This window comes from Somniosus microcephalus, unplaced genomic scaffold (genome assembly GCF_052327205.1).
Source record: "Somniosus microcephalus isolate GS21.2 unplaced genomic scaffold, FLI_Smic_1.0 unresolved_chr5, whole genome shotgun sequence".
Lineage (NCBI taxonomy): Eukaryota > Metazoa > Chordata > Chondrichthyes > Squaliformes > Somniosidae > Somniosus > Somniosus microcephalus.
Window position 1 is genome coordinate 27,425,802 of NW_028225183.1, and position 11,894 is coordinate 27,437,695.

Sequence of the window (11,894 nt, forward strand, 5' to 3'; positions counted from 1 at the left end):
CGTGTTGCTGATTGAAGGCAGACATTCTGGCGCCGGTCAGCTCTTAAAGGGGGAGGGTGGAATTGATTGGCTGCCACGCCCTGCACACTGCAGCCCTGAAGCAAGGCCTGACCACTGCTGCTTGAAATGTTCAACGCCCAGGACAATGGAGAAGGCCAGGGAGAGAGCGCAGCACTTCAGCGAGGGTGACCTGAGGGTGCTGGTTGGCGCAGTGAAGCGCAGGCGCCATGATTTTTTTCCTGAAGGTGGCAAGAGGCCGCTGCCCAGCGCCTATTGGAAAGCCTGGAGGGAGGTGTCAAACAGGGTGACCTCCAACAGCATGGTTGCCAGGACTCCTGTACAATGTCGAAAAAAGTTCAAGGACATCACTCGGGTTGTCAGGGTGAGTATCCTTTCCAGTTTCCTCCTCATCCCTGCATGTGCACCTCACTTTATGGGCAAAGGGACCTGAAAGCCCTAATGCCCAGCCCTCATCCAGCAGCTATGGGACTGTCATGAAAATCACTTGCACATTCAGGGCTTTGCACACTGTCAGGTCTATTCCACCATGGGAGGCAGTGCAGACAAGATCAGGGCTTCACACTGTCAGGGCTAATCCACCATGGGAGGCAGTGCAGGCAAGATCAGGGCTTCACACTGTACTTAGAGGCTGTCCTTTCTCTTGCAGGGCATGCTGGCGCACAACCGAAGGCAGCAGCGTCAGACTGGGGGAGGCCATCCTGACCTCAAACAGCTCAGTGACCTGGAGCAGCGTGTGGAGCACATTATGTCAGGCTGGCTGATTGGCCCCGTCGCCAGTGGAGATGCCGACCCTGTTGTGGGCCCCAATGGTAAGGGCATCACAATTTTGACCTCTCTCTTTCCACTTGCGCCTCATACCAGCATCCTTTGCCACTGTCGGACCAATGCACTGCATAGCAGCACTCATGCCTCCCTCGCTGCCGCCCATTCCTCACTTTAAAGCAACTCTAGTGCCACCCTGCTTTCTGATGGTGACTCGGCAGGTGAGGAGGCGGACCCTCAAACTGGCACTGTGTCCGAGTCAGACATAGAGGAGGAGGAAGAGGAAGCCAGACCATCAGGGACACCCTCAGCCGAGGTAGCCCATGGCCATGATGGTGACACGTCTTCCCTGGAGGGGAGCAGGGGGGAAGGTGCAGTGGATAGTGAAGCTCCAGGGACCAGCAGGCTGCAGCAACGCGGGAGGTGTGGGGAAGCTCGGCGGCCTTCTCCCCAGAGGATGAGTGCGGACTCCAGTCCTGCTACAGTGAGCGCAGAGGAGGTGCGGACCCTAGCGGAAATGGGCGCCCAGGCTGAGCGCAGGCACACTGAGCTCATGGCTGCAGTGGCAAGGATGCCTGACTCCATAGAGTCACTGGCAAGGAGTGTGCAGGAATTCGGGGCAGCACAGGCTAGGAGTCAGCAGGACTTTGCTGCTTCACAGGCGGCTTCTATGCAAGTGCTCAGTCGTGCCGTGCATTCACTGGCTGCTGTCATGCACACACAGACCAGGGCCATACGGGCACTAACTGCTGCCACACTCGTTGGATCGGCCAGGCATCGCCGGGGCACTCGTTGTGCCGCAGCAGCCCAGCAGTCTGAGCCTCAACAGATTGCTGTACATGCTGCAGTGCTGTCCCGTGCACGTGCCAACGTATCAGCCGACCAGGGAGTGCCTGTGATCTGTCAGGTTGGCAGCATTCCTGCAGCCAACACTGTCACTCCTCCATTGCAGCTGCCACCAGCTGTTGGACAGACTGCTGCCGCCCAAGCAGAGTTGAAGCAGTCAACAGCCGGCCCCTCCAGGCCCAGAGCTGGTCCAGGCCGACCCCCAAGGGCATCTGCCGTCTCACTATCTGACCCTCAGCAGCCTTCCCCCAGCCTTGCTGCAGCCACTGGGGTCCCATTGAGGAGGAGCTACAGGGCGGGTAGGGGCCAGTCACGGATGCGAAACGCATCACCCTCGCAGGGGACAGAGTAGAAGGTGTGGCCAAATGTTTTGTTTTTCTTATAAAAGCCGAGACTGGTGTATTTGTTTTACTTGTAAAGGCCGAGACTGGTCTATTTGTTTTACTTGTAAAGGCCCAGACTGGTCTATTTGTTTTACTTGTAAAGGCCGAGACTGGTGTATTTGTTTTACTTGTAAAGGCCGAGACTGGTCTATTTGCTTAACTTGTAAAGGCCGAGATTGGTGTATTTGTTTTACTTGTAAAGCCCTAGACTGGTCTATTTGTTTTACTTGTAAAGGCCGAGACTGGTGTATTTGTGTTTTTGGGGGTGTTTCTCTCCATTAGTTTCTCATGTGGGAAGGGCACAGAGGTATCATCGTAAAAAAATTTCAGAAATCGCGCTGTCCATGCTTTCCTTTGGAATTCCTGTTTGCCCTGCTCGGCTGAGGGCTTGTGGAGTGGCTACATTCATCTTCTGCCATTGGCACAAGCCATTCCCTGAGAGGGGGCCTAGAACCGACTTGCAATAAGCCACCGACGGGCGGCCCTTGCACTTTCTGCCTCCGTCCTGTGCTGGTCCTCCTCCTCCTCCTCCTCCTCCTCCTCCTCCTCTAGTGGTCCTCCAATGTCTGCTGTTAGTGGCTGAGTCCTGCGGATAGCCAGGTTGTGCAGCATGCAGCACACGACAACGAAACGGGAGACTCGCTCAGGCGAGTACTGTAGGGCTCCTCCAGAGCGATCCAGACAGCGGAACCGCTGCTTCAGCACGCCGATTGTTTGCTCAATGATGTTCCTGGTTGCTTGATGGCTGTCATTGTATCCCGCTTCAGCAGGGGTGCTGGGCGCACGTGTGCGTGGGGCTGGGCCTCGAACATGTCTGCCACAGAAGTCTGGCTCAGGATGAAGGCATCGTGGCTGCTGCCTGGAAAGCGGGCATTGACAGCTAGGATGAACTGGTTGAGCGAATGGTAGCCCTTCCGGTTGCAGTAATCCTCGGCATTCTCTAGAGGTGCCCGCAAAGCCACATGCGTGCAGTCCATGGCGCCCTGCACCATGGGGAAGCCCGCTAATGCTGCAAAGCCCATTGCACGCTGTTGCTGCTTGTCAACGGTCATGGAGAAGGTGATGAACTGACGTCTCCTTCTGAAAAGGGCATTGGTCACCTGACGGATGCAGCAATGTACCGCAAACTGGGAGATGTTGGAAATGTCCCCAGTAGCGGATTGGAAGGTGGCGGTGGCATAGAAGTTGAGAGCAACCGTCACCTTCACTGCCACCGACAGAGACGTCCTGCTCCTCAGCTGTGGCTGCAGATCTCCGCAAAGCAGGTGGCAGATTTCAGTGACCACCGCCCTTCTGAATCACAGCCTCCGAACACACTGCTCCTCAGACATCTTCAGATATGAGAACAGCTGGCGTTATACCCTGGGTGGGTAAGGCCTCCTTTGCCGACGCCTGTTGCCCCTTCTCCATCTGGCCATGACTGGCACTCTCTCACGACGTCTCTGAGCCCTTTGAATGCAATGGAGAAGCCCAACGTTTCCACCCATTGCAGCCCCCATTATATGTTTCCAATCAATGCTATGGCTCTGAAGTTAAAGACAAGTGTAAAGCTGTGGCCTGAAGCCACAAGTACCTTTGCGAGTGTTGAGCCAAACCAGAAAGCTCTCTACCTTTGTCTCTCTCCAAAGATCCATCTCTCACAAAGAAGGAGTGTTGCAAAATGGCTGCCATTTATACTGCAGGAGGAGTGCCCTTTAATTAGCGCCGCCCGCACCCCGCAGCCACTGGGAACCGTTCCTCTCTACCAGTCGCTAGGGGCGCCAGGCGCACAATAGGCCGGCACCACTGAATTTCCAGTTTGGGTTGCACAAAGGGCATTGCACGATGAAATGACGTCAGGATCTGCGCGCGCAGCTGAGCACGTGCAAAGGTTTTGCGCCGCCACTAAATCTTAACTGAAGTTCGCGAGAGGTGCAGATCGCGCTATGCCCGGCCGCTAGCCGCTTAGCACCCCACATTTCCTCCTCCTAAGGCACTAGCGGCTGGCGCAAGCAACTGAATTTCTAGGCCATGGTATCTTATATGGGAACTTGGGCTTCAGAAATAGAGGCATTGAGTACAATAGTAGAGAAGTTATGCTGAACCTTTATAAAGTGCTGGTTATGTCACAACTGGAGTATTGCACCCAGTCCTGATCAGCACACTTTAGGAAGGGTGTGAAGGTACTTGAGATGGAGCTGAGGAGATTTACCAAAGTGGTTCCTGGGATGTGGCATCTTAGCTACAAGGACAGGTAGTAGCAGCTGGATTTGTTTTCATTAGAGCAAAGGAGTTGGAGGGGTGATTTGATAGAAGTGTACACGTTTATGACGGGTTTGGATAGGCTAGACGGGGAAAGGCTGTTCCTATTACTTAATGGTACAAGGACTAGGGGAGACAGATTTAAGGTTTTGGGCAAGAGATGCAGGTGGGATGTGAGGCAAAACCTTTCTTTGCAGCAAATGGTGAGATCCTGGAACTCGCTGCCGACAGAAGTGGTAGAAGCGGAGATAGTCAATATTTTGAAGGGGAGACTGCATAGTCATTTGAGAGGAATAAACTTGCAGGGCTACGGGGATAGAGCGGCAGAATCTGACTGGCTGGATTGCTCTAAGGAGAGCCGGCACGGACTCGGTGGGCCAAAAGACCTGCTTCTTTGCCGTTATTTCTCTCTATTCTCTGTTTTCGATCAGATAGATAAACATGGAAACTAGCAAGTCAAGTCCCACCAAAGAGAGGCCAGTGTCTGAGGAATGAAAAGGAGAGGGATTGGAGGAGAGGACGGAGAGTCTGGAGCTGATAAATTCCTGATTGATGGTTTCAATGCCGATGGGCTGAAGCAGGGGAAGAGGCCAGCGATATCATGGGGGCACAATTAGGCATCTCTTGTGATGGAGATGATACGAAGTCGGTCGCACAGCTCAGGACAAATAGGCATCTGAGGTTACATATTCAGCCTGAGACAACAGCCAGGAGGGGAATGGAATCATGGAAAACGGTATGGAGTTTGTGGTGGGGCCAATGGTGGAGGGTCGGTCTTCACCGTGTAGGAGCAAATCGCAGCTCTTGCAAAACAGACGGTTGCAGTCTGATAACACAGAGGTAGTGGAGTGTAGACAGAGATGGTGGAGAGCTGGAGCTGGGTGTTGTCAACAGACAGGTGGAATCTGACCCCATGTCTGCAGATTATGTCACAAAGTGCAGCGTGTAGATGAGGAAGAGGAGGGGCAAGAATGTAAAGTTCAGAGACTCGAGAGTTAACGGTGCTGGTATGGGAAGATAAGCCGTTGCTGGAGATGCTCTGGCTACGATCAGGTCGGTAAGACTGGAACCGAGAGAGGCAGTCCCAACAAAAGAAGCCAGAGCCAGAGGTATTCAGAGATCATGGGTGGGTTAACTGCAGGGTAGAAGGAGAGTGTGGAATTGGCAAGGGGTGAGGCCATTTTGGATTAAACTCCAAGATCAGAATTTTAAATGTAAGGCCTTCGAGGTGGGGTGTCTGGGAGATACTGAAGCTCAGTGAGAGCGAGAGCAATGGGCCAGCGGGACTTCGGCACTGCTGGACACGGACAGCAGAGTTTAGGACCGGTTGGCATTGATATAAGGTACAGGTTGGATGGCTGGCCAGGAGTGAACTGGAGGAATGTGTTCAGGAGTTTGCACTGTTCTAATTTTACGGGAGACGTTAACCCATGTAGAATAAATACTAAACATCTGCAGTAAAATAGTGGAGAGAGGAGTGTCAATGAGGCACGTACAGTGTCCGCCCCCTAATATCACACACAGTAAATTCTAGGCTCCAAGCCTGAACATCGTCTTTAACTGTCCTTGTGCTAGGGACTGAAACATCATATTTTAGTTGGGAATCTGCAGGGACAGAGTGAAAGGGGTCTGCTTGTGCCCCTGGATTCTATATACACTGCGGAGAAATGAATAACATTTATAAATGAATCAGTAGGAGTGAACATGGTTAATGCAATTTCATAAAAACTGTAAATGAAGCCATTCATTTTTTGGATCAGTCCTGAATGAGCACAGCTTTCAGCCTTATTCCCCAGACAGGTCTGATTAAGATAATGCCCTTGACTTTGAGTTGTTTGTGTTTTATCCACCACTGTAGTTACATCAGACTCATAGGTCTTGATGTTATGTGTTTGTTCAAGTGACTGTTACTAATAGCAATGATCAGGGGTATAACAGTGTCAGTGGAGACTTATCCCCTGTATAAATCAGGGCCCATTGCAATGTATCAGCTCAGAGTGCCTGCCAGAACTGTGGGTTCCAGTCCAACAAAAGTCAACCCTTTTCACTGAAATGGGATATCCAGTAGTCTATCAGATAGAAGACATCTACTATCCTGTTATTGCAGCCGTTGGAGTTTCTGGTGAGCCGTTATCTTAGCTCGTAATGGTTAAATCGGTGGCAAATGTGCTGCTGGACTTGGCCAATGATTTCTAGATGCATGTTTTCCACAACCACCTGTTATGCTCTATCAGTTGAATGAGGGATTGTCCAATGTTTCTAAAGTCTTGTAATAGCTGCGTTATATCCGTAATGAGATTTGTTTATCCAACCCTGGCAGAGTAACTGGTTTATTCTCTGCACTGCCTGTATTGGAGACAGAGCTAAAAGCAGGAATCAAACCATCAGAAGTTGTTCACAGTTTCATGTTGTGGAAGTAATCTGTCCTGGAATATTTTTTTCATGAATGTGTTTTCAGTGATTAGTAATGAGACAGCTCACGGTCTCAATTTTCCAAGGAGGCGGTGCAATGTCCTCCCCCCCAACCACCCAATAACATGGTTCTGTTTAACTGGGATTTCAATGTGTGTAATGTTTATCACTGTTATGTAATATTATTTTGCTGTGTGTGTATCTGACGCCGTTTCAGAGGTCTGGCGACTGAACTGAGATTGCTGCCGACTCTTTCACATCGCCTTCTCTGCTTCAATGTGGATGGATTCACTGACTGTTGCTGGATATCATTGTAAAATTAAATATTTTGAGGTTATGCTGTGTCAGTTTGCAGGGTGTCTGTTGGAATCAGGAGCCCTCCTATTGATCTGGAGATTATAAGGAGCAGTGGTGATGTTGGCATTTGTTAATTCAACAATCGCGCCATCTAACGCTGTACATTATAATTACAGGAGATGGGTCATCAATTATTGTCGGGTCTATCTGGAAGAGACATTAGATTCTGTTTATTGCAGGCATTGCAGATGAGGTGAAGGCGAACAAGTGGAGACTTCAGTGATCTGTAGAAATATTAAAATATTCACGGAGTCTACAACATTGAACAAACTGACGCGAAGAAAACTATCATTGAACATGGGAATGTTGAACAGAATTCAGATGCAAGATGTTAGGATTGAATCCGATTTAAAAAGGGGCATTGAGAGAGAGCTGAGATATTGCAGGGAGATAGATTGGAGCAATCGACAAACAGACCTAGAAGGAAAACGACAGGTAGAATGAAGGGAGAGAGACAGCGACAGCAGTGTGAATAATTAATTGGAATGAGCAGCTGAAGCTTATTCTGGAAACACACTGCAGGTCAGGCAGCATCGTCGAGACAGATGCAGAGTTAACATTTCAGGTCGATAACAGGTCATCAGAACTGAGTATTTCCAGCATTTCTGTTGCTGTTTCAGATTTCCTGCGTCTGCAGTACTTTGCTATTGTGCTGAAGCTTATTAACTGTATAAATTAAAATATAATTGAAAGGTATTGAAAAATAGAATAAGGCATTTATTGATCATCATGAGGATAATCCATTTTAAAAACTCGGTTTGAAGAAAATTCACTAAAAGCGAAGCTGGTTAAATTATTAAATTTTTAATGTAATTTTTATTGAATCTGCGAAGTAACTTTAGAGAACACATTGGGCCAGTAATTCCGGTCCCAACGCGTGAGTACGGACGGTGTACTCATGCGTGGGCCCGTTGGAAGTGCCGGATTCCAGCATGCACAGCGCATGCGCAGGAAACCGGCATTTCCTCTCCATCGAACTAAGGGGTTAAGAGGTCCAACACATGCATGCAGGACTCTGCGCGCACGCATTGAACTTCCATCATTTGGCCAGGTTTGCGCGTGTGCAAGGGCCTGAACTTTTTGGAAATGAAAAAAGGAGGCGTAAGGAGTGGATTCTACAAGGTAAGTGGTCTATTATTTAAAATAATTACATTTTTTCCACAGCTTCATTATTTTTAAGGACTTTACAGTAAGGTAAGTTTACTGTTAGACCCGAATTCGTAAAAAAAAATGTTTTCAAAAATTTTATTAATTGTTTTAAATAGTTTTGTAAAGTTATTTATAGTTTATTTAATTATTAGGATGCTTTTTAAAATTTTAATTAAAGTTAAACTAGTCTTTTGGGCGCCCGTACTTTTCATGAGATTGAAAGTCTTTACTATCAAACTCATGAATGAGTTTCCCCTCCCCTGATTGGCTGCAGAGTGCTCACCTGATCCCAGCCTGCACATCGCACTAACTACGCCGCTGGATCAGGTAAGCACATCGCGCCGACATCTGAACCGGGCCAGTGACAGGAAATGCAAGCAGGCCCGGGCTTCAGATGTCAGCGCACAGGGTGAGTGCAGATCGGGGGCTTGCACGCGCGGCAAGCACCCGATCCTAATTTCTGGCCCAGTATGTCCCCAGCGAGCTATTACATGACATCATTAACCACATAAATTAATGGGTGAATGTATGAATTGAGTTGTGTAACTGCGATCTATGCATTAGATTTCATACAAACATAGAAGGTAGGAGCAGGAGTAGGCCATTCGGCCTCTCGAGCCTGCCCCGCTATTCAATGAGATCATGGCTGATCATCCAAATTTCCTCTAACATTCTGCCATGGTCTCTTCCTGCGAATCCCAGCCTCTCCTCCCCTGGCAGTGAATCTTCTGTCTCCTCTTCCGTTGTTTCAGTTTATGTGCTTTCCTAAACCTTCAGCCCCTGACTCCCCTCCAACTCCCACATGTCCTTCTCCTTGTCTCCCTCCCACTCTCACTCACTGGCTCGGCCTCCAGCTGCCTCTTTCAATCGATCCGAAGCACAAACTCAGCGGCTCTCGGCCTTTACCGTTTAGTGCCAGCCCTTGTCGGCTCTCTTAATCAAGAGCAACAAATCAGCAGCACCTCCCTCTGTCCCCGCACCTTCCCGGCTTTCAGTCAGGAGCCCAAATCTGTATTTAACACTTTGGATTCTGGCTCTGTAAAATCCCTCCTCCCTTCCCCACCAGCACTGCACCCTTGACTTGGCACTTCCAGTGGATCCGGTGCTCGCTTTATTCACTTTCTGCATCGATTTCCCAATGTATTATCGATAATCATGTTTAAAAACATTTCTCTGCCCGAAAGCGCTGCCCAGGTCAATGAACCGGTATCCACCGTTCGATGCAGCAACAAAGCTGGAATGTTCACCCAGAGCCCGTCAAACTGCTGCTTTGGCTCCAGGTCTGATCAGCAATTTATCTGCTTCCCTTTTCTCTCTCTTACAGTTAACCTGGTGGCGATTGTGATCCTGTCCCGAGGAAAGTGCGGTCTCACCAAATGTATCACTCGCTACCTGGTGGGAATGGCTGTGGCCGATCTGCTGGTCGTTATCTCTGATCCCATATTGAGTTGGATTGGTCAGATCTATTTCCCAGATTTATTCCTGCACATTACTTCCGTGTGTAGTCTCATTTATATCCTGATTTCTGCATCCACGGTGGTTTCTGTGTGGCTCACAGTCGCTTTCACTTTTGATCGATTTGTGGCCATTTGTTGTGAGAAGCTGAAAACAAAATATTGCACCAGGCAAACGGCGGCTGTGGTTATCGGAACAGTGAGTGTGCTGGGCTGTTTAGAATCTGTCCCCTGGTTCTTCAAATATGAACCTAAGCATACAATAGCTGAAGTGCCCTGGGGTTGTATTCCTAAACCGAGCTTCTTTACTTCCCCCTTATGGGGAATCTTTGAGTTGTTTCACCTCATTTTAACCCCTTGTGTCCCGTTCTTTCTGATTTTGCTGCTAAATGCTCTGACGGTCAGACGTATTTTAGCGGCCAGTAGAGTCCGCAGGGGACTCCAGGGCCACAGCGATGGAGAGAATCACAAGGACCGAGAGATGGAGAATCGAAGGAAATCCATCGTTTTACTCTTCAGTATATCTGGCAGTTTTATATTGTTATGGGTGTGCCAGGTTTTGTGTAATATTTATGCGCGAATTGCAGGTATTCGGTTTTATTACTCCGACACTGACCCTCTTTTTATCACAGAACACACAGCAACAATGCTGCAGCTTCTCAGTTCCTGCACCAACACGTGTATTTACGCTGTGACCCAGACTAAATTCAGAGAGGAGCTGAGGAACGCAGTGAAATACCCATTCAATCTAATTGTAAAATTAGTTAAATCATAGCTGAAGGCTTTCAAGCAATAGAACACAATCCCATTTCTTCCCCCATTTACCCCATTTCACACTGGGCAGAAACATAATTATAAATTAACAGCAGAGAGCCCAGACATTATCTTAAATGTGATATTATATTGTATTGATGATCAGACCTATTGAGGCGACAATAGTTCAGATGACCTACAGACTTCACATGAATTGTTGCTCAAAAAGGCGGCACTAAAGAGCTCAGCTGGACTTCCGGTAAATGGCCCGCCCTGCACCGGCAGCACAATGGGCAAACCCGCCAATCACAGTCACTGCTGTGGGCCTGATCAGACTGGGAGCACTCCACATAAAAGGAGAGCTAGATATACATTGATATATAGAGAGATAGACAGAGGAAGGCAAAGACAGTGAGAGAGAGATTTACTTAGAGAGATGAACATACAGATAGAGGCAGGTAACAACTGGAAATGAGAGATAGTGAGAGCCGCAAGCAGAGAGAGAAACAGAGAACAGAACTATGAATAGAAGAGAGAGACAGAAAGGAAACTTAGAGAAACAGAAAGTGAAAGTGATTACAGAGCGTAGAGTGGCAGAGAAAACAAGTTAAAGAAAGAGACCAATCGAAATATGTAAAGAAGCAAAGAGTATGAGCTGCTGATGGTGAAATGGATAGAGAGAGAAAAGGGAGAAAACGGAATAGACCAAAAGAGGGAGAGAGTGAGAAATTAACGGGTAGAAACACTGAGAAGGCAGCGAGAGGAACCGGCAAAAGATGAGCTGCAGAAAAATAGAAAGAGAAAAATAGAATTTAATAAAAATACACGGGGGAAACCTTCAACAGGAAAGGCACATGCATATATTAAAGAACACAAAACGTGTAACACAGATTAAGAGAAAGAGGGAGTTTGTGAGAAAGAGAAAGTTGAGATAAATTGTTAGGCACATGGAGAAATAAACTGAGAGGCAGAGGGGAAGTTATACAGGAATCAAACAGACACGCAGGGGAAATTACAAAAAGAGATATTTTAAACAAATATCTTGTTTCTGCCTTCACAGTAGAAGACACAAAAACACAATGGAAATTGAGGGGAACAAAGGGTCTAACGAGTGTGAGGAACTTAAAGTAATTAATATTAGTAAATGAAAAGTAATAGAGAAATTAATGGGACAAAAAGATGACAAATCTCCTGGACCTGGTGGCCTATATACTTGTGTTTTAAAAGGGGAGGCTGCAGAGATAGTTGATGCATTGGTTTTGATGTTCCAGAAATCCTTAGGTTCTAGAAAGATGCTCGTGGATTGGAAGGTAGCAAATGTAACCAAACTGTAACAAAAGGAGAGAGGGAAATACAAGGATCTAAAAGCCAGTTAGCCTGACATCAATAATAGGGAAATTGCTAGAATCTGTTATTAAGGACTTTGTAACAGGGCACTTGGAAAATTAAAATGTGATAAGGCAGCGTCCACACGGTTTTATGAAAGGGAAATCTCGTTTGACAAAACTATCAGGGC

The 11,894-nt window shown here is 47.9% G+C and overlaps 1 protein-coding gene across 1 annotated transcript; it reads left to right on the top strand.

The window, feature by feature from the left end:
• Positions 1-6,263: 6,263 nt before the first annotated feature.
• On the top strand, positions 6,264-10,436 carry LOC147087776 (putative G protein-coupled receptor 139). Its single transcript, XM_085977831.1, has 2 exons — positions 6,264-6,375; positions 9,496-10,436. Exons 1-2 carry the CDS (start codon positions 6,306-6,308, stop codon positions 10,398-10,400), a joined length of 975 nt encoding a protein of 324 aa, XP_085833957.1. The 5' UTR covers positions 6,264-6,305; the 3' UTR covers positions 10,401-10,436.
• The last annotated feature ends 1,458 nt before the right edge of the window (positions 10,437-11,894 follow it).

Excerpts from the sequence above, each read along its gene's own strand:
- LOC147087776 (XM_085977831.1), top strand. The coding sequence starts at position 6,306 with ATGGGATATCCAGTAGTCTATCAGATAGAAGACATCTACTATCCTGTT. Across the intron at positions 6,376-9,495 it reads TGCAGCCGTTGGAGTTTCTG|TTAACCTGGTGGCGATTGTG; the intron begins GTGAGCCGTTAT and ends TCTCTCTTACAG.